The following is a 27287-nucleotide window of genomic DNA, read 5'->3' on the forward strand; positions in this document are numbered from 1 at the left end:
TTGAAAGACTATATTGAAGTAATGTTAGATCCTATTGTGGTAGGTAGAGTTGCACTGAGTGATGACTAATGGATGAATGCAATAAAGGATATATATAGTATGTGCAAATGTGTTATTTCTTTTAATGTTGATCTCTTGAATCTTAAATAACTGAAACACATCCATCCTTTTATTTAATTAATTTAATTAAGCATCCCTATTAAAGCAGACTGTATCATTCATGAGCATCTCGTTCATCATGTAAACAAAATTGTTGACCTTACTTAATATTTTGAAACAATTGGACTGCAAGATGCTTACATTTTTGTATTCTTTTTTAATCTTCATGTCTCGGTTATTGTGCTGGTCTGGGGTGTAAATTATATGACATCAGTTTCAAACCCAACACTATAGAAAAGAGATATTTGGATAACACACAAGATGGGTTCAAGAGATTACACCAGCAAATTGTTTTCTGAAATCTCAGTTAGTAAAACTTCACGATAAGGTTGACTCAAAAATGTCATTCATTATGTTCAAAGAAATAAATGCAACATTAACTGCCAATCTGAAGAAGTTATTTACTACAAGATTCAAATCTGCTGAGCAAAGGAGAAAGCTTCATTTATTTTCTCTAACCAAAGGATCATCAAGATGTTTTTGGCAAATAAGACACAAGCCTTTGCACTCTCTTTGGTCAGCAGTGGTTTTCACCTTGGAACTGCATCGATGTCATTTTTGCAAAGTATCTTTCTTGTCATTTACTCATGAAGACATGTTCGCTGAATTCCCATAGTCTTAGATATGACTCTGTAACCCTTTTCGCACTGATAGATATCAGTGACATTTGTCTCTCAGCTGCTCTTGTGTTTCTTTAGACCGTGGCATGATATGCTGTTTTTTTTTTTGTTTTTTTTCGTTTGTTTTATCTTTTAGTCTACTTTACTTTGTCAGGCAGGTTCTAGTAAAGTGATTTCTTAATACCCGGGTCTGGCAGAAATCAACCCCAGGTGTGTCTAGAAAACATTGAACGCAGCTTTCCAAAAAATGTGGTTCACGTTTAATTCATGATTTCCAAAGAGGTGCAATTACTTTTTCACATAGGGTCAAGTAGGTTTGGATAGCTTTTTTCCCCTTAATATATGAAATTGCCATTTAAAAATTCTTCTTGTGTTTACTTACGTTCTTTGTCTAACATTTAAATATATTTGATGATCTGAAACATGGAAGTATGAGAGATATGCAAACGACTTGAGAGATATGCAAACGACTTAAGAAATAACAATCCTTGATGATCATGATTTTATATATTTTAACTCAAATGAACTCAAACATCATGAATGGTATGAGCCCTCGAAGAGTTAAACTTAAACTTTAAGGAGCTTTTGCTTGCCTTTTTCTTATATAAAAATGTTTCTATTACAGGACATGCACTCAGAAAAGAATGGCAAATCTACTTTACTAAGTAACCGACTGTTTTCAATACCAGGCTGTGTTAAATATGTAACTTTGCCAGTTTTATAAAGCGAAGTTTTCTTCGAGCCTGTCCAGCTTCTCGTGTTCTCTAAGTGCGATGGTCGACAGTTTGATAAAAACAAACCGCTTGCTCTTAGTGAAAATTAACCATCCGGACACTGACAAAGCAGACACAACAAAAACAAACCATCCAGATGTGCTCTCTCTGTACAATCGGCTGCTAAGCTACCTGTAAACACAAGCCACGTGACAACGCCGCGCTGCCTGTCAGGGACTTTGCAGCATCGGGGCGAATGACGGCTGAGTTGGAGGAAGTTACTGGGAGCTGCTTTGCTAGTATGTAACCGTACATGAGTTGGCAACAGCATCGCGACAAGAGAGGTGGGAGTGCTATAAATATGTATATGTAAAAATAACTACTTGTAAATATTTGAGCTGCAAGCGTTGGAACAGATGCATGTGGGGGGTCATCAAGTAACGTCCGCTAGCTGCACTCAGGCTACAAACAAACTTGGCAGCTAGGGCCTGTGCTATAGCCGCCTAGCTAGCTCGCCGTCGTGCATATTTATCGTCGAGCTGTCTAACCATATGTTTGCACATTTTGTTTGGCGCTTTTGAAATTTTCGGGCGCGGCTGTTTATTGATACAAATGTGCTGCCTGTAAGGCTGAATGGGTTTCAAAAAGTGAGTTAGCTTGGGTGGTAACTTCCTCCGTAAGTTACCGTTAGCTTGCTAACATACGCGATTGTCATAAGCTGACATAAACGTTAGCATGTTAACTAGCTAACAACTCATTGGCAAAACCTGGCGTCAGGAACGCCGTGCTTCTCGTGGACAGAAAGATATTTTTGGCTGAACTTAAATAAAAGCGTCCAGAGATGCGCTTTAGTTTGCTAACATTCATGTAGCGTTATTGGTTTGCACACTGATTGTGGCCTTCTCCAGGCTGTGAAGTCGTGGTGTTGCTTGATGTGAAAATAGTAGCATTTACTATTGCAAGTCGGTGGTTTTAGACATGCTTTTCTTGTATTTACATTACTCACCCGATAAAAGTCTTTGAAAATGCACAGAAACAAAAATAGCAGTGGCTAAGGAGCGTTGGGTTAACGTATTAGGACTGCAGAGTAGCTGGATGAGGCTTCCCATATGTGGAGATTTAAGGTATATACCACTTTGCTCATCAGATACAACATGTATACACTGAACTGATGGCAAAGTCTTCAGAAAGTGCACCGATCGCTCGCTGTAACTTTGTTTTTTGTTTGTTATCAGTCACAAAGTTTTTGCTGTCCCTCGAAATCAGGGAATATTTTGTGTTTTTGTTGGGTTTGCTTAGTTTGTACTACACTTGTCCCCATAATTGGATGCATTCTGTGGTGCAGGGAGAAACATAAGACGTTGCTGTCTTTGAAAAACAAACAGAGAAACATATATTAACAGTTTATCAGTTGTCTGCTATTCCTGCATCTTTTCTGTGTTGTTTTTGGTGCAGGAAGGCAGCAGCATTCATGGATATTGTGGACACCTTTAACCATTTAATACCCAGTGACCAGTTGGATGACTCCCTGGTAATAGGTCAGAATTTGGAGTGTGAAGCCAGTAATGAGTTTGGGACAGGACTCAGACTGGAAGATTCACTGAAGAACATGCTCAGTGACAAAGATCCCATGTTTGGATGTGCAAGCACTCAGTTCAGTCTGCTGGATAATGAAGACCCTGCTTTTCAGATTGCTGGCTCCACAAGTATGTTTGAAGGCACAAAAAAGTGGCCAAAATGTAGATAAATCAGTGTAGATTCAAACTTTGAGTGAAAGTTAACTAACAAATGCATGTGTGGCTGCCTGGAAAAAAAAAGTCATCCACACTTTACTTGAAAAGTTGATGGTGAAAGTTTTAAATATTAAGTTGTTAATGTATAACTCAATGTATAACTCTGATTCTTCACCTACAGACTATTTTATCTGTGCTGATTTTTGCTCAGTTAGACTTTAACTCTTCAGGTGCTTCAAAAAACAAACACTGTAGAGGGTCGTCTTGTACTGAGATATGCAGGGAACATTTTCACCGTGCTTCTTTGCTTGTCAGCACGTAAATATCAGCGTTAGGGTAACTGAAGGTAAATTAAAGTAGTGTTGTTTCAGTAATGATGGAGAAAAATACAAAAATTTTTTAAAGAAACAATATAAAAGGATTCAGTATTATTGTAAATGTAGCAGTGTTAGACTGCCATTGAATTTGGACTGCAGTCTTTACATTTTTTTCAAATTGTATATTTATTAAGGACATTACATTTATTTATTTTTGCTTTTGCAGGTCTCGATAGTGGTTCGGCACCCACAGGCCTCCCTGGTGAACCAGCTGTTTCAGAGAGTGCACAAGTTAAGCAACTTGATGTCAGGCAGAAGAAACGTTCACGCAGTTTAGAGAACGGTAAGTCGATGCAAGTTTATTTTCTTTCTCTTTCCACCCTGTGAGACTTTTAGGGATGTACACAACTAGATGTTTAAACATTGCTGCCCTTGCGATTTGGTTACATTTAGTATTTTTATTAATGTACAGTTGCAGTTACTGGTTCAAAGGTGTTACGACACCACAGGGCTCCAGTCCCAACAGACTGTTTTTCTCTTCTTCTCTCTCTGTTTTTTTTTTTGTAAACAAGCAAGGGGCAAAGCAAATAGATGACAGCCGTACTAACTAATGTGGAAAAAAAAGAAAAGGAATAAAAGAGCAGCAGTGTGTCAATTTTTTTTTAGAATAAAAAGTAGAATACCAACCTAAGCCAGATGTAACCATATTCTTTAGCCAGATGTGGACAGACAGAACCAAATATATAAAGGATACCGGTGCTAGTACTGCTAAGGTTACCCTAGCTCTGCAAAATAATCTGATATTGTGTGTGTTTGCAAAACTATTCACACTGGAACATGTTGCACATTTCACTGGGGAAGGTCCTCTAAAATACACAGGAAGTATTTATTTGGCTAATGTAGAACTTTTTCCATGTTTTTCCCCCCTGTCTTTTAGAGTAGTCGACTAGTTTAACCTTTATTTAACCAGGAAAATCCCATTGAGATTAAAACCTCTTTTTCAAGGGAGACCTGGCCAAGATAGCATAATAAGATAAGATAAGATAAGATAGAACTTTATTAATCCCTCGGGTGGGTTCCTCTGGGAAATTCAATTTCCAAAAAGCACAGCACCGACAGAAGTTACAGTTACAGTATATTATATATATATATACACACACACACACACACACACACACACACACACACACATATATAAATACAGAGACAAATATAAATAAAATATACGAAGGGGATAAATAGAATAAATAGGAATAAAAAATAAAAATACAAGTGAATTGCACATTTCAAGTATTGAGGTCTATTGCACCATTGACTATTTACAAAAAAGTATTGCACAAGGTATTGTACAGTGAGGTGAAGAGGCACTACAGCTTAGTTGTTCCCCTGAGTCACCAAGTCACCAATAGTCACCAAGAACATCAGCAGCTTTTAAGTTTTGCTTTTGTTTATTTAAACAGAACACAGTGGTGACCAGGAGCCTAACACACCCACCAATACCATGACCCGAGGGCGGCCGGCAAGAAAACCAGCCAACAGGCTATGCAAGTCATTTCTTATTGAGAAAGGAGTCACAGGTCCTGATCTAAAGAGAGAATTAACTCTCGGAGGACGTGTCAACATTAATGAGATTGATGGTGGGGTCTGGCTGAATCCAACTGTTGTATTGAGACGACTGACAGTCACAATTGGAGGTTTCAAGATTGAATTGCTACCAGGACCCTCGTACACACAGGGTGTCGATGCAAACCAGTCTGCATGCTCGGACGATGGTTTTTCTTACGGTGGGGAAGTTGGTTTCACAGTTTTGCCAGATGAAGCAGCCAGTGTACAGAATCCCGCAGCAGAGAGTGTGGAAGAGATGGATGTAAGTCAGAAGAGCTCAGCTGATGATGCAAGTCATGGGCTGGGCCGATATGTAAATCCAAATGATGTACAGACGACAAACGGGACGTTAAATACTGGCACGAAAGAGGCAAAACTTGACAATCAGAGTGTTCCAGAGAAGCAAAAGCCAGTCAGTAAAGGAAATGATGTTATTAAACAGCCACAGAGCAAAGAGAACAACACAGCTACTGTTAGTAACAAGACAGATGGTAATGAAAAACAACTGAATGTGTCTAAAATGCTGCCAAAGCCTAAACAAGGACCGACATCAGTAAAGAATAAGGAATTCGTTTTACATAAAACAAGCAATACAATTAAGGAGCATAAAGTTACCCAAAATATGCCATCCAAAATCACGCCAAGAGGAGAGCTGCACAAAACTAAATCTGGAAAGGAAAAGCAAGATGTTGTACCTTTGAAAAGGCCTGCAGAAAACATTCAAAGTGAGCATGCTACTAAAGTACAAAAGCTACAGGGTGCAGTAGATGCTAAAGTGAAGCCAAAATTACCAAGTTCTCCTACTTCTGTGGGAAAGAAAATTCCATCATCTGGCAACCGCGTTGGTGATCAGCAGGGACCAGCCAAACGTAGTACGCCCCAAAACAGCTCAAAAAGTGAGACTCCTCCCCCGCACAGTCATCTAGGAAATTCTTTAAAAACACCTGAAGAAGGAGGGCAGGAAAAGTCCAAAATGAAAAAGCTAGAGAAGATTCTTCAGAGACAAAAGAGTAAAAATGCAAGAAGCATCTCTGTGGACGAGCCGCAGCTGTTTATTCCAGATAATGCGCCCGTTGTGAAGAAGGACGCTGTGGACGAGCAAGTCGCTAATAGTGAGACTGTGTGGGATGGAAACAACTGTTGTGGCCTCTGCAAAAAGCACCACAATAACATGTAAGTGTTGCTCCTTAACCTAAATATAAAATCAAGTTTAATCAGCTGTAAAAGAATTTCTGCCTCTGTCCGCATTCTGTTTCTGTCCCAGTGCTAAGCTGCAAACACGCCTCTAATAATCGTACTTCGGTTTTTTTGGTTGTTTTTTTTAGGTTTATGGTAGGTTGCGGTCGCTGTGATGACTGGTTCCATGGTGACTGTGTTGGTCTTGACCTGGCGAAAGTGCGAGAAATGGAGGAGGAGGACCAGATGTACGTGTGCTTGAAGTGCTGCGAGGAAGAAACCAAGAAGGTGGGGCCTGAGCCAGCGAGTGCACCCAAACCAGAAGCTCCAGCAAAGAGCGAGACACCCGACCAGAAGCTGCCTCCTAAACCTCGTCCTGGGTCCTCTCAACCCCTCACATCAGGGGGAGTCAGACCAGTAAAAAAGGTAAGCAGTATCTCTCAGTTAACTCTAACTCATAATAGAAATATTTATTTATATCTAATAGATTTAAACTATTCACACACAGCAAATATTTATATCTTTCCCCAGCTAATTTATCCACTGATACTAATCATAGCCACTGTTACCATTATGCAATGGTTTGTCTCTTTGATTTAACTTTGCCAGCACAAGAGGTGTGCACATGGGTGTGTAATCAACACAGTGCACTCGCCATATTTTAGTATGATTTTACACACCAAAAGCTCACTTTTTTTTTTTTACTTTAGCTAAGGGGTATAATGTAAAGTGTGTTGTTGTTGTTGTCATATGTATGTTTTCAGCCTTATGATATATAAAATAAATGTAACGGGGACTTAATTCTTACAATAGGATGCAGAGAGAAGGCAGTCCACAGATGCCCGAGAAGCAACTCATAAAACAGGTAATTTTTCATTAGCTTTGAATGTATAATTAACTTTGTCCTGTTTTAATATCACATTGGGTTCAAGGCCAGGCTGCATTCACTGGGTGTGTAAACAAAATTAACTTAGGACCTTCACAGCACATGAGCAGTATATTAATGACAGTTAGTACAGTCCTTTGAGGTCTCATTTATATATGAGAGAGCTTAAAATTGCATCACCTTAAGTAATAGCATTACTTCTGTACTTGACATCAGGGTATTTACTTATCAGTTTACTCTATTAAACATACAGCTACTAAAGTAGGAACATAATGCAGCACAAGTCAGTGAGCCTTTTAATACTAAAATACAACAGTCTTTTTTTTTTTTTTTTTAATTTCAGACACACTCCCCCTCAGCATGGAAGATAACAGTTGCATAAATTTGTGTTTATAATCTGTGATTTAATAATTTTGTTCTCGGCTGCGTTTACGCGGACGAGTTGTATTACTCGTTCTCTTTAAAATGTGATCAAAGTTAGTCTGCCAGATTTCAGTCAGGCAGTGTTTTTGGACAGCTCTTAATTTACTCTGTTTGTGTTTTAGAAATGTGCTTTGGATGGTAATCTGCTCAGATGTTGTCAGATGTAATTACACGTTCTGGTTTGAGTTTTCACAGCAGGCTTTTAAAAAGTATTTATTTTTAATTGTTCGTATGAGAAAATACTCTACATGCCATCTTGGAAATAAGTCCATTTTGTAACATTTAACAAAATGATATTGTGTATTATAAAGTATAAACATGTCTGTGTCATATTGTACGTAGTTTTTGTTAATGTTAGGATTTCAGGATGTCCTTTTTTGGGATTAGTTTTTGTAAGCAAAGTCTGTGTGGAATAAATGTTTCTTTATGACGACAGATTTTTTTCCCCACTCACTCAGTGGATTTTGTCACTCTGTCTTCACAGGTGTCTCAGTGAAACAAGAGTCAAAACATAAGGCTCCATCCTTGGCTTCAAAGAAACCCGTGTCTCTGGAGGCAATCAGGAGAAGTGTGCGTGATTCTCTGAAAGAAATCCTCGTACAGAGGTCAGTTTTTCAACACTTTCGAAAGATGTGTGGATGTTACATTTTTTAAAATCAGGGCACTTTATAATCGCCTATGTGCACTTTCTGCATTTCAGATTGAAGGACTCTGATTTGAACATCTCGGTGGAAAGGGCTTCCGAACTTGCAAAGAAGATAGAGCGAGAACTTTTTCACTTGTATAAAGACACTGACAACAAGTACAAGAACAAATACAGAAGCTTAATGTTTAACCTTAAAGATACTAAAAATAATGTAAGTATCATTTTATGTCAGGCATGGTCTAAATGTAATGTTTCCACTTTTACTATAAGAATAGTTTCATTTGCTTTGTCTTTATTGATCTTTTTAGATCCTTTGTAAGAGGGTTCTCAAAGGTGAAATTTCTCCTGCTAACTTAATTCGAATGAGTCCCGAGGAACTGGCCTCAAAAGAACTGGCTGCTTGGCGACAAAGAGAAAACCGACATGTAAGTAATGCTTGTCTTTTTTCCCCCAGTAGTATTGCATAAATTTACCAAACAAATTACAGTAGTTTACAGTTGTGATGTCCGATTTAAACTGAGTAAATATTATTAAGGTAATAGTTTAACAGTGTATTTTTAAAGATGGTTGTATTTTAGAATAGAAAAAAAAACAAATTAATTCTTTGCTTTACAGACTATTGAAATGATTGAAAAAGAGCAAAGGGAGGCAGAGAGACGGCCGATTACTAAGATCACACACAAAGGGGAAATTGAAATTGAAAGTCAAGAACCAGTAAAAGCACCGGAGCCTGTAGAGGTGAGGGTATCATTGTGCTGTTTATGCTTAACATGCATAGTAAGTGAAATGTGATGAGATGTGTATCCTTACATTAGTTACATCGCTTCATATACCATCATCAGTTCTGTTCATCTGTCTGATTACTTTGTGAAATGTGCTGCATTCATATCTTTGTGCCTCATGTAAAAAGCTCCTACAATTCTCCTCCCATGTAATCCATTTAAGCTGAATATAGCGACAGATTGCTTCTGTTTACATGCAACAGACTTAGTGACGTGTTTGCTTAAACTTATTTCCTATTTTTTTCCAGCTTGAACCTCCTCCCAGAGTGACTGAAGTCTCAGCAGAACCTCCAAAAACTCCAGAGAAGAAGGAAGAGAATGCTAACACAGCTAAAGACACTACAAGCCAACACAAGTCTCACTTATTTGACCTACACTGTAAAATCTGTACAGGTAAATGATAACATGAGAACAAAAAAAAGACTAGAGATTAACCTGTGTCTTTAATAAAACATCTCATTCAGTATTGTCACCATTGATCTCTGGTGTTATATTTTCTGAAGGTCGAATGGCACCCCCTGTTGAGGAGGCACCAACCAAAGTGGTTAAAGTTGCAACTACAGTGGTTAGGAGGCAGTCTACCAAAACAGAGGAGACAAAGGGCACCACGCCGCCCGCAATCGACGATGACCTGCACCTCACTGTCTTAGAGGAGAGCTTCCAAAATGCTCAGATAGGGTACGAAGCAGTTGTTTTAGACATTTTGTCTGGATCTGGATAATGTTTTCTTTCAGTGCTTAATTCATTTCTCCTTCATTGTCACAGGTCTGATCATGCAGCTGGAAGAGAGGAAGAAGCTACTTTCCTTTCCAACCTGAAGTGTCTGTGGCAAGGATTCATTCATATGCACGCTGTGGCAAAGTTGGTGACAAAAGCTTTTCCCGTCTCAGGTGTTTTGGACAACTTGACAGAGGTAAAGTTGACACATCAGACTGTACTTGGGTTTTAAACAGCTGTTGTAAACTATGGTTGACAATGAAAAGTGTTTCAGAAAAGAGACAAATTGAGGAAGATGAAAGACAATAAATACAAATATTCACGGTTCGTATGGGTGCTTGAAATCCTTGAGAATGCTTGAATTGTAATATTGTCTTTTCAAGGTTTGAAAAGTGCCCGATATTCAGATGTGGTGTTTAAAAGTGCTTGAAACTGTATTTCATTCAACACAAATAACTATCTAACCAAATAGTTTTCTTATCAGATAGAAAAATAAAATGAGTCGCAAAGTCTAAAAGCAAAATTTCTCTGCCTGGGCTGCCGAGCATCTTTGCATGTCAGTCTGTTTCAATTTGTTTTAATTTTTACATGGCCTTACTGAGGTGATGCTAAGTGAAACATGCATTCTTTTTTTTTTTTTGGTAATGTGCTGAAAAAGCTTGAAAACTGACCTTGAAAGTGCTTAAAAAGTGCTTGAATTTGACCCTGAAAAATGCGTATGAACCCTGAATATTAGTATTCTTTGACACAGTTGTTTAAGCAACAGCCAGGCAAGAGCCAGTTCTGATGAATGGCAGTGGGATAAAGATTGCTTTTAGCACAGATACAGGGAGAAAATGGCAGTCAGACATGAGTATTTATGTACTAAAAAACTAAAACAAAACATTGCAGAAATGTGCTGACACTTGTTGTTGTAGAACAGTTTATTAGGACACAGGAAATATAAACCACAGTCCAGCTGGAAGAACTAGATTTGTAACATTACTCCCACGTAACTACAGATTTATGAGTGATCAAATACTGCCAACTACTTTGTATCTCTAACACTCCATAAGGTGTGCTCTTTTTATTTATTCATTTAAAAACATGTTTTTTCTCCAATAGGACCTTCCAGATAGCATACAGGTTGGTGGGAGGATTAGTCCTCAGACGGTGTGGGACTACTTGGAGAAAATTCGGGCAACTGGAACAAAAGTAAGTTTCTCTTGTTTTCCGAGATTTGCTTATGATTTGACAGAAATAAATTGGCTTTAATTATTCCTGATATTGAGTAAGTCGAACTGAATACCACTCTTTAAAAGTTCTGATTTTTAACAGAGTTACAGATTTTACTGACACATGCTTTTTGTTTTATTAAAGGAAGTGTGCCTGATTCGCTTCTCCCCTGAGACAGAGGAAGATGAGATCTCTTATACTCTTTTGTATGCCTACTTCAGCAGTCGTAGGCGTTTTGGGGTGGTGTCCAATAATTTGAAACAAGTGAAGGACATGTACCTCATCCCTTTAGGTGCCACAGAAAAAGTTCCACATCAGCTTGTTCCCTTTGATGGGCCAGGTAACCGGAACACAATTATTTTTCTCTCATTAAATTAAAAAAAATCTTTTTTTTTTTTTTTTAAATGTTTAAACTTAATCTTTTAATTTCTCAGGTTTAGAAAACAACCGTGGAAACCTCCTCCTTGGACTTATTATTCGCCAGAGACCGAAAAGGGATTTTCTTACTGTGGATGTGAACGAATCTGCAAGGATTATTCCTGAAATAAAACCTGTGGCCATTTCCACAAAAGAAACCAGGGCAAAAGAGGAGGATGAGAAATTTTTTCTCTCTTCCTTGACTAGTGCACTTCAAAAGGAGAAGGAAAAACCACTTAACACTACTGAAGATGTCGATGAGCCTATTGCACAGTCTTTTGAAGAAACATCTGCATCAGAGGAGACCAACAATCAGGAGCCTCAGAAACCCCTTCGCTTTCTTCCAGGTGTGCTAGTAGGCTGGGGTGGAGAATTACCACCTCTGCCTGATGTTGGGTTTAAACCCTCAAGTACAGCACAGGATGCCTTGAAGACTCAGCCTGCTCCAAAACCAGAGACATCAGTTGGGAGCTCAAAAAGTCCAACAGCTGCTGCCCCACGAGAGCGCTTTGTCATCAAGAAGAAAGAAGCTAAACCTGCTAAAACTGAACTGGAGCTATCAAGCCCATCTGATACATCAGCTGCTACCAACTCGCTGGAAAAGAAAGCTGCAGTAGGGAGCCAGGGTACATCTGTCTCACTCAAAGATAAGCCTCCAGATGTATCGACTGAAGACTTCCTGGCAGGCCTGTCAGCAGCTCCAAGCGGGACTGAAACTAGCAGTGCTACGTCGGCAAACAAAGGCGACACTGGCCTTTTGTCTGAAAGTGAAAAAGAAACAACTGAAGGGAATTCTTTGTTGCAGCCAAAATCCCAGTCTGCTGCAGATCACGCAAGTAGCTCAAAGCCTCCTTTAAGTGGAATATTGAAAAAATCTTCAGCATATTCCACTGTGAATGAAGATAAAACAATGGTGCCACAGAAGGATAAAGCCAGCCTCCCAGATCCTTCCAGCCCTAAACCTGTTCCTGTGTTGAGCAGCACTAGGAATGATCTAATCGTCCCATTTCACCAAGGATATTTACAGCTCTCTCAGGCCAAGCACAAAGCTGAAGAACAAAGTCAAACAGCCGTTCAGTCGTTTCCTTGTAAAAAGAATGAGCCTGGTGTAGCGCAGGCTGGTGCTGTATTGACTCAGACAGTGAATCCTCCTACGGTCCAAGGAACTCCAGCAGAGTGTCAAACAGGAGCCTCTCAGTCCCAGTATAACCCAGCAATGGCACCAGCTCTCCCAGTAAACAACAGCACAAGACCGTCCCCGTTGCAGCAGCAACAGCCTCAGGAATCTGGCAGCTATGATTCTCCATCTGCCCCTACTTCTAATACTGTACCCACCCCTCACATCCAGAACCAGAACCATAGCATGCAGTGGGCTCAAGACAGCACTTCACAGGCTCCCCCTGGACCTCAGTCACAGTACCCCGAGAGTTGCTCTGAACCATCTGGCCAACCCTCATCCGTGGACAAAGACTACAAGCGTTTAGAGGAGCGATACAGTGACCCGTGGGAGAGGCCGCGACACACAGAAGACAAAGACCACGGAAGGCACAGCTACCACAGGGACTCCTATCACGGTAAAAAGAGCAGGCACCACGAGCGGGAGAAAAAGCACGATCGCAGCTATGATGATAAGTACAAGGAGAGGGGCAGGCACCACGGACATTCGGATGAGCGCTATGCTGAGAAGAGGAAAGAGAGGCATCACAGCGACGACTACAGCAGCCGTCACAAGGACAGGCACAGACATAGACGGGACTCTGATTACGAGAATGGACGGAGAAGTTCAAAAGACAGTTACTCATAGTTTTGTTCAGAGAGCGTTTGGGGCTCTCAGGAGGACTGTTCGGTTGTTGTTGGTCACACAGCTGGTACAAACCACTTTGGTTGGTGCTGGTGGAGTTGTTTTACGCACCAGTCTGCATCTGTATGCCGTGTCTTTCACTAAAGTTACGTTTTATGTTACTCAGCGTACAAGCCAAAATAATATAATTTCAATGGAATTATGATATTATGGATCAGTTCAGTTAAGACCAAGAAAAAAAAAAGAAGTCAATATTGGAACATTTTTAACTTTTAAACTTTTTACTGTAAATATGTTGTTCATATTGAGCTGCTGTACTGATTGGTTTCGGTCTCAAGGCAACATAACAACAAACAAGTGGACTACTTGGATAATTTATGCTGAGTTCATTTGGCCTGAATGTAATAGAAGGTATTTAACTGAAAACAGCAGCTTGAGTTTGTTTTTTTTAACATTTCTTTTAAATTGCTTAAATATTTTATAAACCTGCTTTCTATTGAGAAAGCATGTACAATGTTGGCTTGTAATATACATTAGAGATGAAGTGTGCCTTTGCACTGTGTTATTGTACAGTTCGTAATAAAGCTGAACCTTTTTTTTATTAATTATTTAAAGAAATTCTTTGTCTAAAAAATGTATTAAAACCAACTAGGTCAGAGGTGTTAAAAATGAGGCCTGGGGGGGGAGAATCGGCCCAGCAAAGACTCCGATCTGGCCCACTGGATGATTGGGAAAAGTGAAGGAGGGCATGTGTTTTTGAGTAAAGTGTATTTTTATAACTAAGTTTTACAGCTTTTCCTATTGATAAAGACCTCCCCCGTGGCCATTCTTGTTAAAGGAACGAAGTAATAAAGAAACAAATGATAGGAATGTGCCTCTTTTTCACCAATCTATAGAAATTTTGGTAAACTAATATTTTCTGTGAATTAACAAAAACATTGAGCTACCAGAATGGTTTCCATATTTTCATGTTAACATATAGAAAAAGTGAGACGTGCTGTTGAAATTGTACTTTTTATATTAAGATATCTCAGGGGTTTAATGTGTAGGTAAACATCTTTACTCTGACAGAAAGGAGAGATTCACTCATCTGGTCCCTTCAAAATCAAAGTGGTCTGTATGTGATGGAACTAGATGTTAGCATTGCGACCTTGCAGCAAGAAGGTCCTTGGTTTGAATCCATCATCTTGACGGGGAACCCCCATGTAGAGTTTGCATGTTCTCCCATTGTGTGAGTGGGTTCTCTCTGAGTACTTCGGCTTCCTCCCACAGTCCAAAGACATGCAGTTTGCGGGGTTAGTGCATCGATGTTTCTTTTTGTTAGCTCTTAAGCAAAAGAAAATGGATTAACAAGATGGGTAGATGGGTGTCATGTTAAGTTTTACCTTTTGTTTGGAAAGTGATGTAAATCAGAAAAGTCAGCCAAGGAATCAGAGAGTTTAATTTGTCCTTTAACACTTTAAATGTATATGTTTCATCAAACTGAATTTTAAGTGCAACTCAGAACTGGTATGTAAAGTGTTGAAGAAACAAGTAGTACAATTCAATTGCTTTAAAAAACAGGACTATATGCAGTCCTGTGAAAAACTAAGTGCACTCCACGATTCAGTACTTGGAGGACTACCGTTAGCGGCAGTCTTTAAGTAACTTTAAATAACTACTCTGTATGACTATCAGTATCTCACATCAGTATGAAAGAATTATGGCCCATCCTTTACAGCATTCCTTCACCTCTTTGAGTTTTGAGGGTATTTGTTTTTGCACAGCTCTTAAGTTTCCACCACAACATTTCAGTCAGGTTGAGGTGATTGATTCTGTTGTAGATTTGCTGCTGCACTTGGGATCATTGTCCTGTTGCATGACACAATTTTGGACAATCTTTAGTTAAGTGTACAGAGGAGTTCATGAACGACTCTGATTAGATGTCCAAGTCCCAGTCGTCACCCCTCCACCACTGTGCTTGACGGTTGGAGTCATCTGTGTTGATATGCTGTTTGGTTTTCAGCAAATGTGCTACTGTGCATTACAGCCAAAAATCTCCACCTTGGTCTGTATGAAGAACATGAAGACGGTAAAAGTGCACTTGGATTTTCACATGACTAAATACTAGAAAACACAATATCAACTACCTTAAAAGGTACATTTCCTACTGTTGTAAAGACCAGAACTTGCAGTTTCACTTACTCGTTTCCATCAAAGATATTAAAACCTTCACTTTTTTTAAGAAACAGCCCTTGCTTGGTATCTCCAAACAAACAGACATTTCTAAGATTCCCCGCAAAGCCATTTGAAAACATTCCCAAGGTCACAACTGATATGTTTCTGTACAGTTCAAACCCTCCAAAGTAAAACTGCCCCCCGTAGTTTAAGGCTACATATCGCTCAAATGGATCTACATTTTCAGAGAGGATCTCCTGGCTGTTCAGTAACACTTGAATAACAGTGCTATTTAGAGATATAGAGACATTGTGCCATTTGTTACAGCAGAGAGTGAGATTTCTGAAAACCAATGGGAAGGAAAGTCTTTCTCCAAGATTGACTGTTATTTTAAGATAGCCCCCTTCAAGTCCAACTGCAAGGTGGTCATCATCTTCGTGTTCAGCCTTTCCCATCCACATGATCAGACTGTCATTGGAGACTGTGAGAAAGCTGAAAGAAACCTGTGTGTATTTTAAGTTTCTTGTGTTGTATTTAGAGTCCCAGTATTTAACAAAAGAGTTTCCAACAAACTTCAGAGTGCCTGTGGACATTTCCTTGTCACAGTACCTCCCGGTCCACCCTAAGGGGCAAATGCAGTGATACGAGGTGACACTAGATGCCACGCATAAGGAACCATGTTTGCAGACGTTGTTTACACAGCTCACAGACTGGTTACACACAGAACCGGTCCATAATGGTGGACATACACAAGTGAACGAGTCACTACTTGTTGCCCTGCAGTGACCTCCATTCTGGCACACCTTGTACCCGCAGGCTGTCCCATCCCAGTCACCTATGTTGGCCCCACTTAAAGCTCCCCTCTCTGTTAACTCAAACTCTCGATCATTGAGTGTTATCTCTCGCAGGCCACCAGTGAAGCTCACAGGATCCCCTTCAGTTGCATCCGTGGAGACAAAGCTCAGAGTCGACACGCCTCCGACGAAGACGTCAGTAGCAACATCGAGTGTGGCCATGCCTTCAGTCACATTTTCTCTAACTTCCTTGTTATCCAGACTGAGGAAGCCTCGGTTACCAGTTCGGCCAGCCTTAACCGTGAGCCAGGTCCTGCCGCTTAAGTCCACTTGTTCAGAGGACTGCAGGATGTGGGTGCCGTCCCCAAGATTGTATCGCAGCTGGACAAACCCAGATGCCAGTGAGAGGCAGAAGAAGTCTCCTGTGGAAAAAACAATTTATGAGTAACTTGTTTGAAAAAAGTAATTTCTTCTACTTTTACCGTGGTAAAGATTAGTATTAATATTAGATGTGCACAGTACTGTCTTTTAACTAAGGGCATTATTATTGATTTTTTCAAAACTAAAAATTAGACACAGATGCAGTTAGGCCCACAATTTTTTGACCAGTGACTTTTTAAAATTTTATTTTTGTAGTATTTTTTTCTCTACACCGCAGTGTATTCTAAATTGAAATACAAAGGTTCAGCTTTAATTCAAAGGTGCCCTCTATTTTCAGAATTTCAGTTTTATTTTGAAAAGTAATTGGACAAAATTATTGTTCTGTGACAAATACATAAAAGATCTGGAGTCGATTCAAGATTTTGAAACTTTATTTGGTGGCTTTTCTTTGGAACTGAACAGAAGACCCCAAGAGATGTTAATGGAAGGAGAAGGAGAAATAAACCCACCAGAGAAACAGCAAAAGCTTGTGGCCAAATCAAATCTCAAATTCATCAAATTTTGATGTATTATTACTATATTACTAAAAGAGCAAATGCACTAAAGTGAATGGTTGAGAAAAATACCTTCACAATATCGAACCAAGTCGAGAACACTCTTGAGAAAGCAGGCTTAAAATGATCAAGATCTGCAATCAAGAGACGCCTTCACGAATCGAAATGCAGAGAATTTAGAACAAAGTGCAAACCAGTGAAAGCCAGAACTGGAAAGCCAGATAAGACTTTGCCAGAAAACATCTACAAGAGCCTGCACAGCCCCCCCAAAAATTCTTTGGGCAGATGAAACCAAGATTAACTTGTACCAACATGATAGGCAACAGAAAACCATGGAGAGGAAAAGGCGCACCTCATGATCTGAAGCACACCACATTATCTGTCAAACACGATGGCATGGGCACGTATGGCTGCGGGCGTCACTAGTGTTTATTAATGACGTGACTGCTGATAGAAGTAGCGGGATGAATTCTGGAGTGCACAAGGCTACGCTCTTTGCTCAGATTCAGTCAGATGCTGGAAACTGATCTGCTTCACAAATGGATAATGAGCCAAATCGCGCAGCAAAAGCAACCAAAGAGTTTCTGAAGCCAAAGAAATGGAATATTCTTCACCTGATCTCAGTCCAATAAAGCATGCTTTTCAGTTACTGCAGACAAAAATGAAGGCAGAGAGACTTCAATAACATTGTCAATGATTTAAAGTCACCTGTGGTGCTGTACAATGATGAAATTAGATGAAAAAACCTATAGACCTAACTGTATATAAAAAATAAAGGATGCATTCTCTTTGTGTCTCAATATTTCAAGGCCCTCTCACAGGTGAATATGTCTGTGGGTTGTAAGTGGTTGAACTAAAGACATATTTATTTTATTCTCTCCCAACTTGTCAGAGCAGCATGGATTGATTGCCATAAATAAACTCATTGATGAATTTAAAAATACCATTTATGTCATGATTAATAACTCCAATATTTAGATAAAAAGTTTCACTTTGACCTAAGTTGGCCTGAATTTTGTTGTCAATCATATGACACTCAGCAGAATACTGATATACACAGTCGACAACGAGAGGATTTGACATTATAATTTAAGAAATAGGACCAAAGCACCGTGTTCTACATTTTTAATGTCAGGCTTAAGGAAAACAAATAAGAATGTGTAATAAGTATACTTAACACTGAAATTATATTCACCATATTTAAATTTGAATGCTAATTTTATTGGGCATGAACTACTAGCTACACATAGCAATTGGTATGTGTAATGAGTGCTGTGGAGGCAGGGCATAGAGGGGTAAAAGAGCAAATGGCCTAATATGTTACAGCAATCATATTAATTAACACAGTGTTAATAAAAGCAAAGCTTCCCTAAATATTAATTGTCCTCACCAGCTCTGGCACTGAGATGTTGCGCAATGTAGACGAGGATGCCATCAGGTGATAACGGCTGGAACTGCACTTGCAAATCAGTCCTGTGTCTTATACTCATAGGTGGGAATGACATCCAGGAGGAGAGGTTAGCACTGAAGAATGGATCACTGATGGTCACAGCTGAACAGAAAAAAACAATTTAGCAGTTAAAGAATTGAATAGCAAAGGCCTTATTTAAAAATATGAATTTAATAAAAATATAACAGATGCAGGTGAGGGTCACAGCTTCAGTGAGGCAACCTTTCTCACAGTAGACTCCTGCTGTTCCCAGGGGGCACTGGCAGGTATATCCATTCGGCAGAGGGATGCAGGTGGAGCCGTGGGCGCACAAAGGAGGGGGGCTGTGCTCGACATCACACACTGACACGGTCTCGGAACAGAGCGCTCCCTTCCATCCAAATGGGCACTGGCAACTGCAGACGGGCACAGTCAAACACTGTGTTAAAGCTTGTGAACACCGTCTTCCCCTTCTGCAGCATTCACACAGCGAAACCGGTTTTCTGTTTGTTACTAAAGCATAGTCACAATGCATATGGAAATATACATAAAGCACAGCGTTGTTTACTGTATTGTGCTAATTAATAACACCTACATGCGTTATTCATGAGGAGACTCATTAGAAACAATTGGAAAATGAGCCCACGTAGAGTTTAATTTGCACTTACTACACAGATGAGCCGGAATCCACGCACGTCCCGCCGTTCCTGCACTTAACGTGAACGCAAGGGGTGACGCCACACTGACCCACGCTGCGCCCAAAGGCTGGATGACCCACAGGTTGTCCCAGCGCTTGGAACTTTCCGTCTCTCCTTGTGCGAAAGTGCACATCAAAAATGCACCCTTTGAAAAGAACAAACGCATCGTGAGATAACCTGCGCACAAGTCAGAGGTGCATTTCATTTCATCTTCAGTTTCCTTCTCCGGTCTTTCCCTAATAGGAAATTATAAGATGAAACGCAACACGCTTTACTGTCTTTGTACGGAGATCAAAAGGTATGCATACTAAAATCTGCCCAACACAAACGAAAACACGTCTGACAATGTGTGCACGGTTTGAAATGAGTTTCTTTGATGGGTGTTTATTTCATCATGTGAAGGTTTCACGCTGGGAGACATACACTTAAACCCACAAAACTTTATTAGATGTTAACTCTCAGATTGCAGTTCGTCTAGTTCGCATCCAAGATGCCCGAGTTGGAAGGACTCGAGTCCAATGTTTTCCCACCATGAAATCACGCCATCACGCCTCTCTCTCTCGTCGTATTTGCTTATTGGTTTCATAATTCAGTTTTATCAAGACAATATTTGTTTTGGCCTGCACCTGCAAAGCACAAGGCCTTCTATAAATATAAGGCCTGAACACAGCCCTCGTAGTCATCTGCACATGCAGACTCCCTTCTCTCTGCTGCATTAGTTACTGGCATAAACAGGATGCAGGGGAAATGTCATGCTCATTCATGAATATTCATGGCATGATGCTGTCTGCTTGGCAGACTCGAGTGATGGTTGTGGTGCCGCAAACACAGACCATCAAAAAGCGAAGCAGATTCATAAGGAAGATTATGCGAGATAATTATTTTTGTTTCAGCTGTGCGCGCATCGCTTCTTGTAAAAGAACCTCGAAAGCTGAGGTCTGAAGTCGAGCGAGCCTTCCCGTGTGTGCGGCAAAGTTCTTTTTTCGGGAAACATTTGATTTACAAAACCGGAAAATGATTTTAAAACAACATTTTCTAATGTCCCTGATCTTTGCAAGTCCAAGAATGAAAGGTAATTAAGCTCAAAATCTTTTAGGAAATCTAATAAAAAACATTTCAGCATCAAAGCGGTATGAAATCAGAGTTTTCAAACGCCAGGCTCGATAAACATCCCCATTTCTGTATATTTGATCAACAGCTTAAAATGACTGATTTTTTTTTTATTTTTTTTTACCCACACAGCCTCTTCTTCCTTCTTTCCACAGGGGAGTGTGGATCTTTTGATAACTGGGAGTGAAGTGCATTATCAGTGTGTTCACTGCCAGCCATCATGATTAGGGCTCGATGAAGGTCACACAGATCTGATTAGGCTCTCATGAGTTCTCATTACATCCTGAGTAGAAAGGTTATGGTTCCACCAGTGTTGCCTGTCTCCGGTAGTGCTTGCCATTACAGGGAACTGTGATAGCCTAATACCGCATGGGCAAACTGATGCTTTATCGCAGCTGATTTGATTTTTGAAGGCTTATTTGCAGAGTAGAAAAATGAATCAGATGATGATGAATAGGCAAACACAAAAAATCGCTCAAGTCCTTAAAAATAAAAAGCTTTTGTTCACCCCAAATGGATCTGCTATGATATTTTATAATAACAAGGTTCACTGCTGTAGTGCAGAGACTGCTGAATATGGTTGTGATGATATTCATAGCTGTTGTCATCGTTATGGTCATGGCAATTTTGCGTCACAGCTCTGCACATTAGCAGGCAATATGAATGCTCTGCAAAAAGCATTCCTACATGAGGTCACCTGAGAGAAAGCATAAATGATGTTGATGATGACAAAGATTATTTGGATAGCACACTTGTTCAAGTGACTTATCAGTAGAGGAATGGATTTACACACAACACACTGTATTGGGTGCAAAGCAATTACAGGGCGCAGATACAATCAACCTCAAAGCTTTGTTCCGGCCTCATTCACAGTCTGAGCCTGTAACTCCCTTTTCATTACACACCTTCCCCTCTGCTTACAAAAAGACAGAGATCCTGGGAGAAACTCCAAGCCACAGTGCTCTTATTCCAGATAGCAACGCTGCGTTCTAATAAAGCCGTAGCAGTCTTACCCTGAAAGCCATGACGGAACCTGGAGCCAAGTGGCAGTAGTTCAGGGGTGTACTCATTATATCCACCTACAAAGAGCTGGTTGAAAACATTGAGGCCCACCAGAGGTCCTGGAGACAATCCTGTCCTGTTACGTTGGCCGTCAACCTGAAACACACGTAGTAGAAATGTCAATATTCAAGACGGCTCACTGTCAGTGAGGGAGCACACTTTCTATAATAATCTGCTAACTCTGCAATAAAAATCTGTGACCTGGGATTCGTAACTGACTGATTCAGCGTATGTCTACTTATTAGGGAGCAGCTACTATACATCCCTGAAACCGCCTCCTTTGAGGCAAGTCGCCAGGGATCTCAGCCCTCGCTGTCTCGATAGTATCTATCCTGCAGCATGCGGATTTTCCCAAAGCATTCAGATAGGTGCAAAAATATATATAAAAATCACTCTTACCCTGATCATTGGACTAAAATTATCTGTCGGTACAAAAAAACCTGATGTTTTTCACGTCTGTATGGCAACATTTATCAGCCCTCACTATGAAAACAAGGCAAGATAAAAACTTACGTGCACAGTAAAAACAGGGCTCACTGAGTGGTTTATCACAGTTACTGTAAATCCCTTCTTCCAGTAAATCTATTATACATTCAATCCCTCAGTTAATCTTTGCATCCACTTTTAATACTCTTTGCATTATCTATTCAGATGTTCGAGAAACCTAATGTGTACAAACGGCAGATAAAGATAAGTCTGATCTACAAAATTAAAAATGAATGAAATAGAATTGACTTTAGCAGAGTCCCATTAAGCGATTTATTTTTCTAATTTCTTAATTGGAAGGACCAAAAGACCAAACGAAGCAATCAGTATTTCAAAAGAAAAATATTTAGAACTTTGTGTATCTTGGTGTTGTTTTGATTCTTTAAATATCTTGTGAGCTCCTCAAACTTACCCTGGGACTAAATGATCATGTGCCTCTAGGCTGGGACGCTCTATTTTATTGAAATGGTTACATGATTTAATTTGAATGTCTCTATACAGTAAGCACACTAGACATATACAGTTACCAAAAGGGACACAGTCATCTTCAAATCACCTTCAGCCATCCTGTTTTCTTAGACCTTCCAAACGTGACGGTGTGGATGTTGATCTGATGGTTCAGTCGATCACTAACGATGGTTGCTATCCCCGATCCGAGGTTGAATCTGTGTACAAGTCTTCCGCTTTTTAATCCCAAAACAAGGAAGTCGTCCCCATCATTGCCTACAAAATATGAAGAAAGTTACCCTCCAACACAGTACACTCAAAATACACAGGCAAAATAAAGTGCTCCACTTTCATTAATACATTTACATACTTTGACTAAACACAATGGTTTTCCTAAATGGATAATTTTATCTTAATAGAGCGAGAACTGAAGAACAGCTATTCCATGACCTCCAAACAAAAGAGTCCAGCTGCTGTGGAGTCATAAAGTAGTTTTCTATTGAGGTGGGACGATGTGTAAAGGCTTTGTTGTCTGTGAAGCTCTTTCAGTACAACTTGTGAGTGATGATCTGTTGTCTGTGTGAGACCTATAATGGATTAGCTGAACGTTTGAGTTGTATGATAAGGAGGATGTTGCAGAAAGTTAGCCAATCTATCTCTGATTGATTTATATTCAAGTCAGATGTCTGGAAAGTAATTCTTGGAGTCAAAATGAACACAGTTTCAGTAAACATAAAAGGATGAAGTTGTGGAAGTCTTGAAAATAATTTTTTTTTAGTGGTCTCATTCCACTGTTTGTCCTGGCGATTAGATTTATAGGGTAAGTTAAAAGTTTTTCTAAGAGGGTCTCGGTTCATGAGAGAACTGCAAATAAAAAGATGCTCCGGGCTTTTTTACGTCTCTCAATGCAGCGAAATTCGTCATTGATTTTAAACGTAAGGTTATGACAGATAGTTGCACGAGAAGACGGAGATAGTCTGAGGTCAAGTGTGTCGTTTCTGCTTTCCACCAGGCAGTGAGGATGATATTTATGGTGAGAAATTTAAAGTAGCTGTGGGTCTTAACTGATTTATCTATGAATAAAATATGTCGAATGATTTTTAAAAAGAGTATTTTCAATATGAAGTCCGGCAGAGCTGGAGTAGTTTCTCCAGTGTTGACTATAATGAACAACAGGCCCAGCGGTGCAGTAATAGGGATCATTGCAAACGTTATATTTTCAGGAAAATTTAAACTTTGATGTTGGAAATGATATAAAAGACAGATGAGTTTAATCAAGCCAACCAGATCTTGTTTAATGATATTTAGTAGTAAGTTTGAAAATATAAACCGGGCTTGTTAAAACTTGGATTTTGAGATTTTTAATGGACTTTAATGGCTGTGTGAAAGAAGCACGGCCAAAGCTGTTAATCAGATAGTGGACTGACAAAGGATGATACATTTGTTATATCCAATATTGCTTTCATCTTTCATTCTGTTTAATGGCTCAGGGAAGCAGTTCTACAAAAAAAAAAGCAAACGTATTTAATACTACTCCTTATATAAAATGATCTAGACGGCCATTTGTTGGTGGTTACAGATGCAGATGTGTATTCATAAGATATGAAAAAGGATGGCCTGGCTTTTCAAATACTCTCGTTTAACATTTTGTTAAAATTTCATATGCCAAGTCAATTAATCAACGCAGCTTAGGTCGACTTCAACTTTGGTATGATCTCTCAGAGAATTTAGGGACACAGGCAAACACATTTTTAATGATTGCAGTACCCCTATTCTTCATTGACACAGTTGATTTGTTCTTCCTCAAAATGGCAGCAAGTTTTTGACAAGTGGGGAAATGTTTGGAGACGTATGCATATAAATTTACTTCTAACTGCCTGGTGACAAACGAAGTGCTCAAGCTGCAGACATGAAACCTGCTGCCGAAGGTTCTGGAAGAAGTAGTAAGAAGGGCAGGAGAAGATGATGGTGTTTGATGGCTACGCAGTTTTACTGCTTGGCCTCAAAAATATATTGCACCTTTGAATTTGTAACATTTCAAGAATGCTCTTCAGTTGTTTGAGTCTTTCATCATTCATATTACTCTTATTTTTTGTGCCTCCACCTTGATGGCTCTTAAAAGAAACAAGTGCACAAGACCCATGATCTAGTGTTTCTATTTCATTACCATCATTATTTTTTTATTATTACTTTAATGAAATATGCTGAGAACAAAGGCATAGCTTCCAAATCTGGCTCCACAGAAAGGAGACCCTGCTGACCCCAAAACAGTGCACATTTACACCTAATAGTCCATCTAATTTAATTAGCTGTTTAATTATTTTAAGAAGCTCGGTTCACGTGTTGATTTTAGCCGAGGAATGCTTCTTTTGAAAGTAAAAAACAACAAGCGTTTAGAAATCAACAAAGTGTTGAACTCATTAATTCCTGAAAATCTCATAAGAAAGAAAAATCCTTAGGGAACGGAGGATCTCAAAGACTTGTGGAACTCCATTAGACAGCCATTATCATACACAGCAGGTGACACTAAATTGCACTAGTGTTTCTTTCAAAATCCTCAAATCAGTTTGGAAACTAAAACCAACAAAGCAAACTTCTCAAATTGTTTTTTCACTGGAGCTCATAGATAATGTAAACTGCTATCCAAGTGTCAGGATTGTGCTCACCTTGTCCTTTACGTCCAGCAAACAGCATAAGGTTGTCTTTGACGGCAGAGGAACTGTCTGCAAGCGTAAACTTCAGCTTGAATTCGTAGAAGAAACTGAGGCTCGGGATGGAGGAATAAGCCACGAAGGAGGTGTAACCAAACTCATCACTTCCACTGAATCTGGGACGAGTGATATTGACGGCTGCAAATCAAACACATTCAGAACACGCTCGAAAGCTCACATTTGTACTGTACATGCTTATGGATTAGCTGCTGCAGGCTCTGCGGTGCATGTGTGTTCATTTTGTTCAAAGTAAGAAGTCTGATTCATCATTCACCTCAGAGCCTACCAAAAGATGGCACTATTGCCACACAATACAGACCAGGAGTTGGTGAAACGTTTCCTCATCCGTTGCTCAAGCATGATGACCTGTTTTCAAATACTACCACCTTTTCTCATCCTATTCTGTTTTCATTAGTAGCTGTTTAGGAAGGATTCTGCCAAGCAAGCTTAGCATCGTACCCTTTGTTCACAAGGGTATTGCAATAACCCCAACGATATTCAATAACAGTCTCAAGTTTACTTATTCTGAACGCATCGTTGATTCAGTAATGATCCTGCTTGTACTCCATTTCAGCATACCCATCCACTTGATTTTACACAGGGGATTCAATGTGAATTTGCCCATGCTTATTGAAAACTACATGCCGCTACGTGGTTGTTGTTGCAGTGTGGATTCAAACACAAAACTGCTCTTCTTCACTCAAACACCTTGCATATTCTTCTTCAGCCCCAGGAGATGGCTTAGAGGGCTTCAGAGCACCCCTCCGCGACTGCCCTCAGCTCTGTTTGGCTGCTAAATTATTAATAAACCCGCAAATGCTTCTGTTATCATCTCCAGTCTGCTAGAGCTGGTTGTGTTTGTCTATTGCTTCTTGTAGTGTAGTGGCCACCATGTTATAGAGCCAACACCTATTTTTAAACTGTGCTGTTGTTGATTTGATATTAAACATGATGCTTTTCCCCTATAATAACAACTAAACTCTCTTTTTCTTTCCACATCGGCACCCTTAAAATATATATGTTTTAAATGAACTGCTGTGTTTCTATGTGAAATAGTTTATCCCTGTAAATACATAATTTGACCAAAATTTATCATGAAAATGTATTTCCATACTTTGACTGACTTAACATTTGTGCCATTGCTTATGAAAATTGTTCTTTGTGTAAGTGGTGAATATTTCATGATGTTGTATATCTTTAATTAAACAGCTCCTTTTTAATTACTGAGCATCTTATCTTTCGAGACTAAAAGTTCCTTACTGTATAGATCTAATGCACCAAAGTTTCTTTTATTTTGCATATGTTGTTAATTTTGTGTCATCCAAGAGACATAAAACAGAGCTAATTTAAAGAACGCCACATATTTGATATGTTATGAAGGTCCAGAGCCTAGATCTCAGCATTATTAAAGCAGTGTGCAATCACCTTAAATTAGATGAAACAAAAAGGCATCCAACACCCAGAGAAGAGCTCTGATTGGTCTTCACGAAGCCTGGGGGATTATTCCTGAAGACTACTTAAAAAATGACAAGAAAGCTTCTCTAAGAGAGCTCAGGTTGTGTTAGAAGAACAGTGGACATAACTTCCCATTTTCATAGCAAAATATAAAGAAATAAGAGCTGGTTGTTAGAGACCTTTGCACATTACTGTACATCTTATGTTTTCCTGTTACTCATTAATTTCACTAAGCAGTTACTACTACATTAATAGTATATTGGCATACAGTTCCCATTTATAGTTTCCTTTAGCTAACTCTTGTACCTACTGTTGAGTGGAACTGGTGGTTATGGAACATATTATTAACAAAGAAGCTTATGGACTGCCTTCACGAAGTGCATCCATCTGTGGATTATAACACCACATCCTGTCGAATAATATTACATAGCATTTAAACTTTGCTGTGTGTTTGTGTAATACTGTGCACAGGAGCTGCAGAGGAAAAACAGAGTGACGTGCAGCTCTGGATCGTGAAATGAATTCAGACATAAAACTGTATGTATACAGTATGCAGCTCAGCTGAAAAAAAAATATTGATAAATAAATGCTGGGCAAACAACACCTTCTCAGTTTCTATAGAATGAAAGGCTTAGAAAAACTTACACCACTGCTAAACTAAATTGCTAATCGACAATAATGTTGCACTTTGTTCAAAGAGTGAAGCTCTTTAAGATTGATTATATGCAAATGCAAAAAAGACATTAAAATAACTCGTGAAGGTTAAACAAAGTTGTTGAACTCTGCAACATGT

The 27287-nt window shown here is 39.4% G+C and overlaps 2 protein-coding genes across 5 annotated transcripts in view; one reads left to right on the forward strand and one right to left on the reverse strand.

Annotated features, from left to right (window-relative positions):
• The first annotated feature begins 1746 nt into the window (after positions 1–1746).
• Positions 1747–13614, forward strand: phf3 (PHD finger protein 3). Of its 3 annotated transcripts, none has more exons than XM_085368755.1 (16): positions 1752–1836; positions 2948–3198; positions 3769–3885; positions 5003–6320; positions 6473–6749; positions 7137–7188; positions 8117–8237; positions 8333–8489; positions 8587–8703; positions 8894–9016; positions 9309–9453; positions 9564–9738; positions 9826–9973; positions 10882–10971; positions 11137–11332; positions 11427–13614. In XM_085368755.1, exons 2-16 carry the CDS (start codon positions 2964–2966, stop codon positions 13211–13213), a joined length of 5058 nt encoding a protein of 1685 aa, XP_085224881.1. In that variant the 5' UTR covers positions 1752–1836; positions 2948–2963; the 3' UTR covers positions 13214–13614. The 3 variants fall into 3 exon arrangements, with proteins under 3 accessions (XP_085224882.1, XP_085224881.1, XP_085224880.1); XM_085368754.1 differs by lacking the exon at positions 1752–1836 and adding an exon at positions 2398–2616; XM_085368756.1 differs by lacking the exon at positions 2948–3198 and having other exon boundaries at positions 1747–1836.
• A 1776-nt stretch (positions 13615–15390) lies between these two features.
• eys (EGF-like photoreceptor maintenance factor) overlaps positions 15391–27287 on the reverse strand; it is a 166182-nt gene continuing 154285 nt past the window's right edge. For both annotated transcript variants that reach the window (XM_085368758.1, XM_085368757.1), the window contains 7 exons: positions 24995–25177; positions 22438–22604; positions 21347–21491; positions 19194–19368; positions 18769–18941; positions 18487–18648; positions 15391–16583 (listed from right to left, as the gene is read on the reverse strand). In XM_085368758.1, coding sequence (XP_085224884.1) covers positions 15391–16583; positions 18487–18648; positions 18769–18941; positions 19194–19368; positions 21347–21491; positions 22438–22604; positions 24995–25177 — 2198 coding nt within the window. The remainder of the gene's footprint in view (positions 16584–18486; positions 18649–18768; positions 18942–19193; positions 19369–21346; positions 21492–22437; positions 22605–24994; positions 25178–27287) is intronic.

The sequence above is a fragment of the Diplotaxodon limnothrissa genome, linkage group LG13 (genome assembly GCF_057381915.1).
Source record: "Diplotaxodon limnothrissa isolate DT_005_m linkage group LG13, D_limnothrissa_male_GT1.1, whole genome shotgun sequence".
Taxonomy (NCBI): Eukaryota; Metazoa; Chordata; class Actinopteri; order Cichliformes; family Cichlidae; genus Diplotaxodon; species Diplotaxodon limnothrissa.

Bases quoted from the DNA above. Each gene is read 5' to 3' on its own strand.
- phf3 (XM_085368754.1), top strand. From the start codon at position 2,588: ATGAGGCTTCCCATATGTGGAGATTTAAG. The intron at 2,617-2,947 runs GTATATACCACT...TTTTTGGTGCAG, and splicing joins CCCATATGTGGAGATTTAAG to GAAGGCAGCAGCATTCATGG. The intron at 3,199-3,768 runs GTATGTTTGAAG...TTGCTTTTGCAG, and splicing joins TCAGATTGCTGGCTCCACAA to GTCTCGATAGTGGTTCGGCA.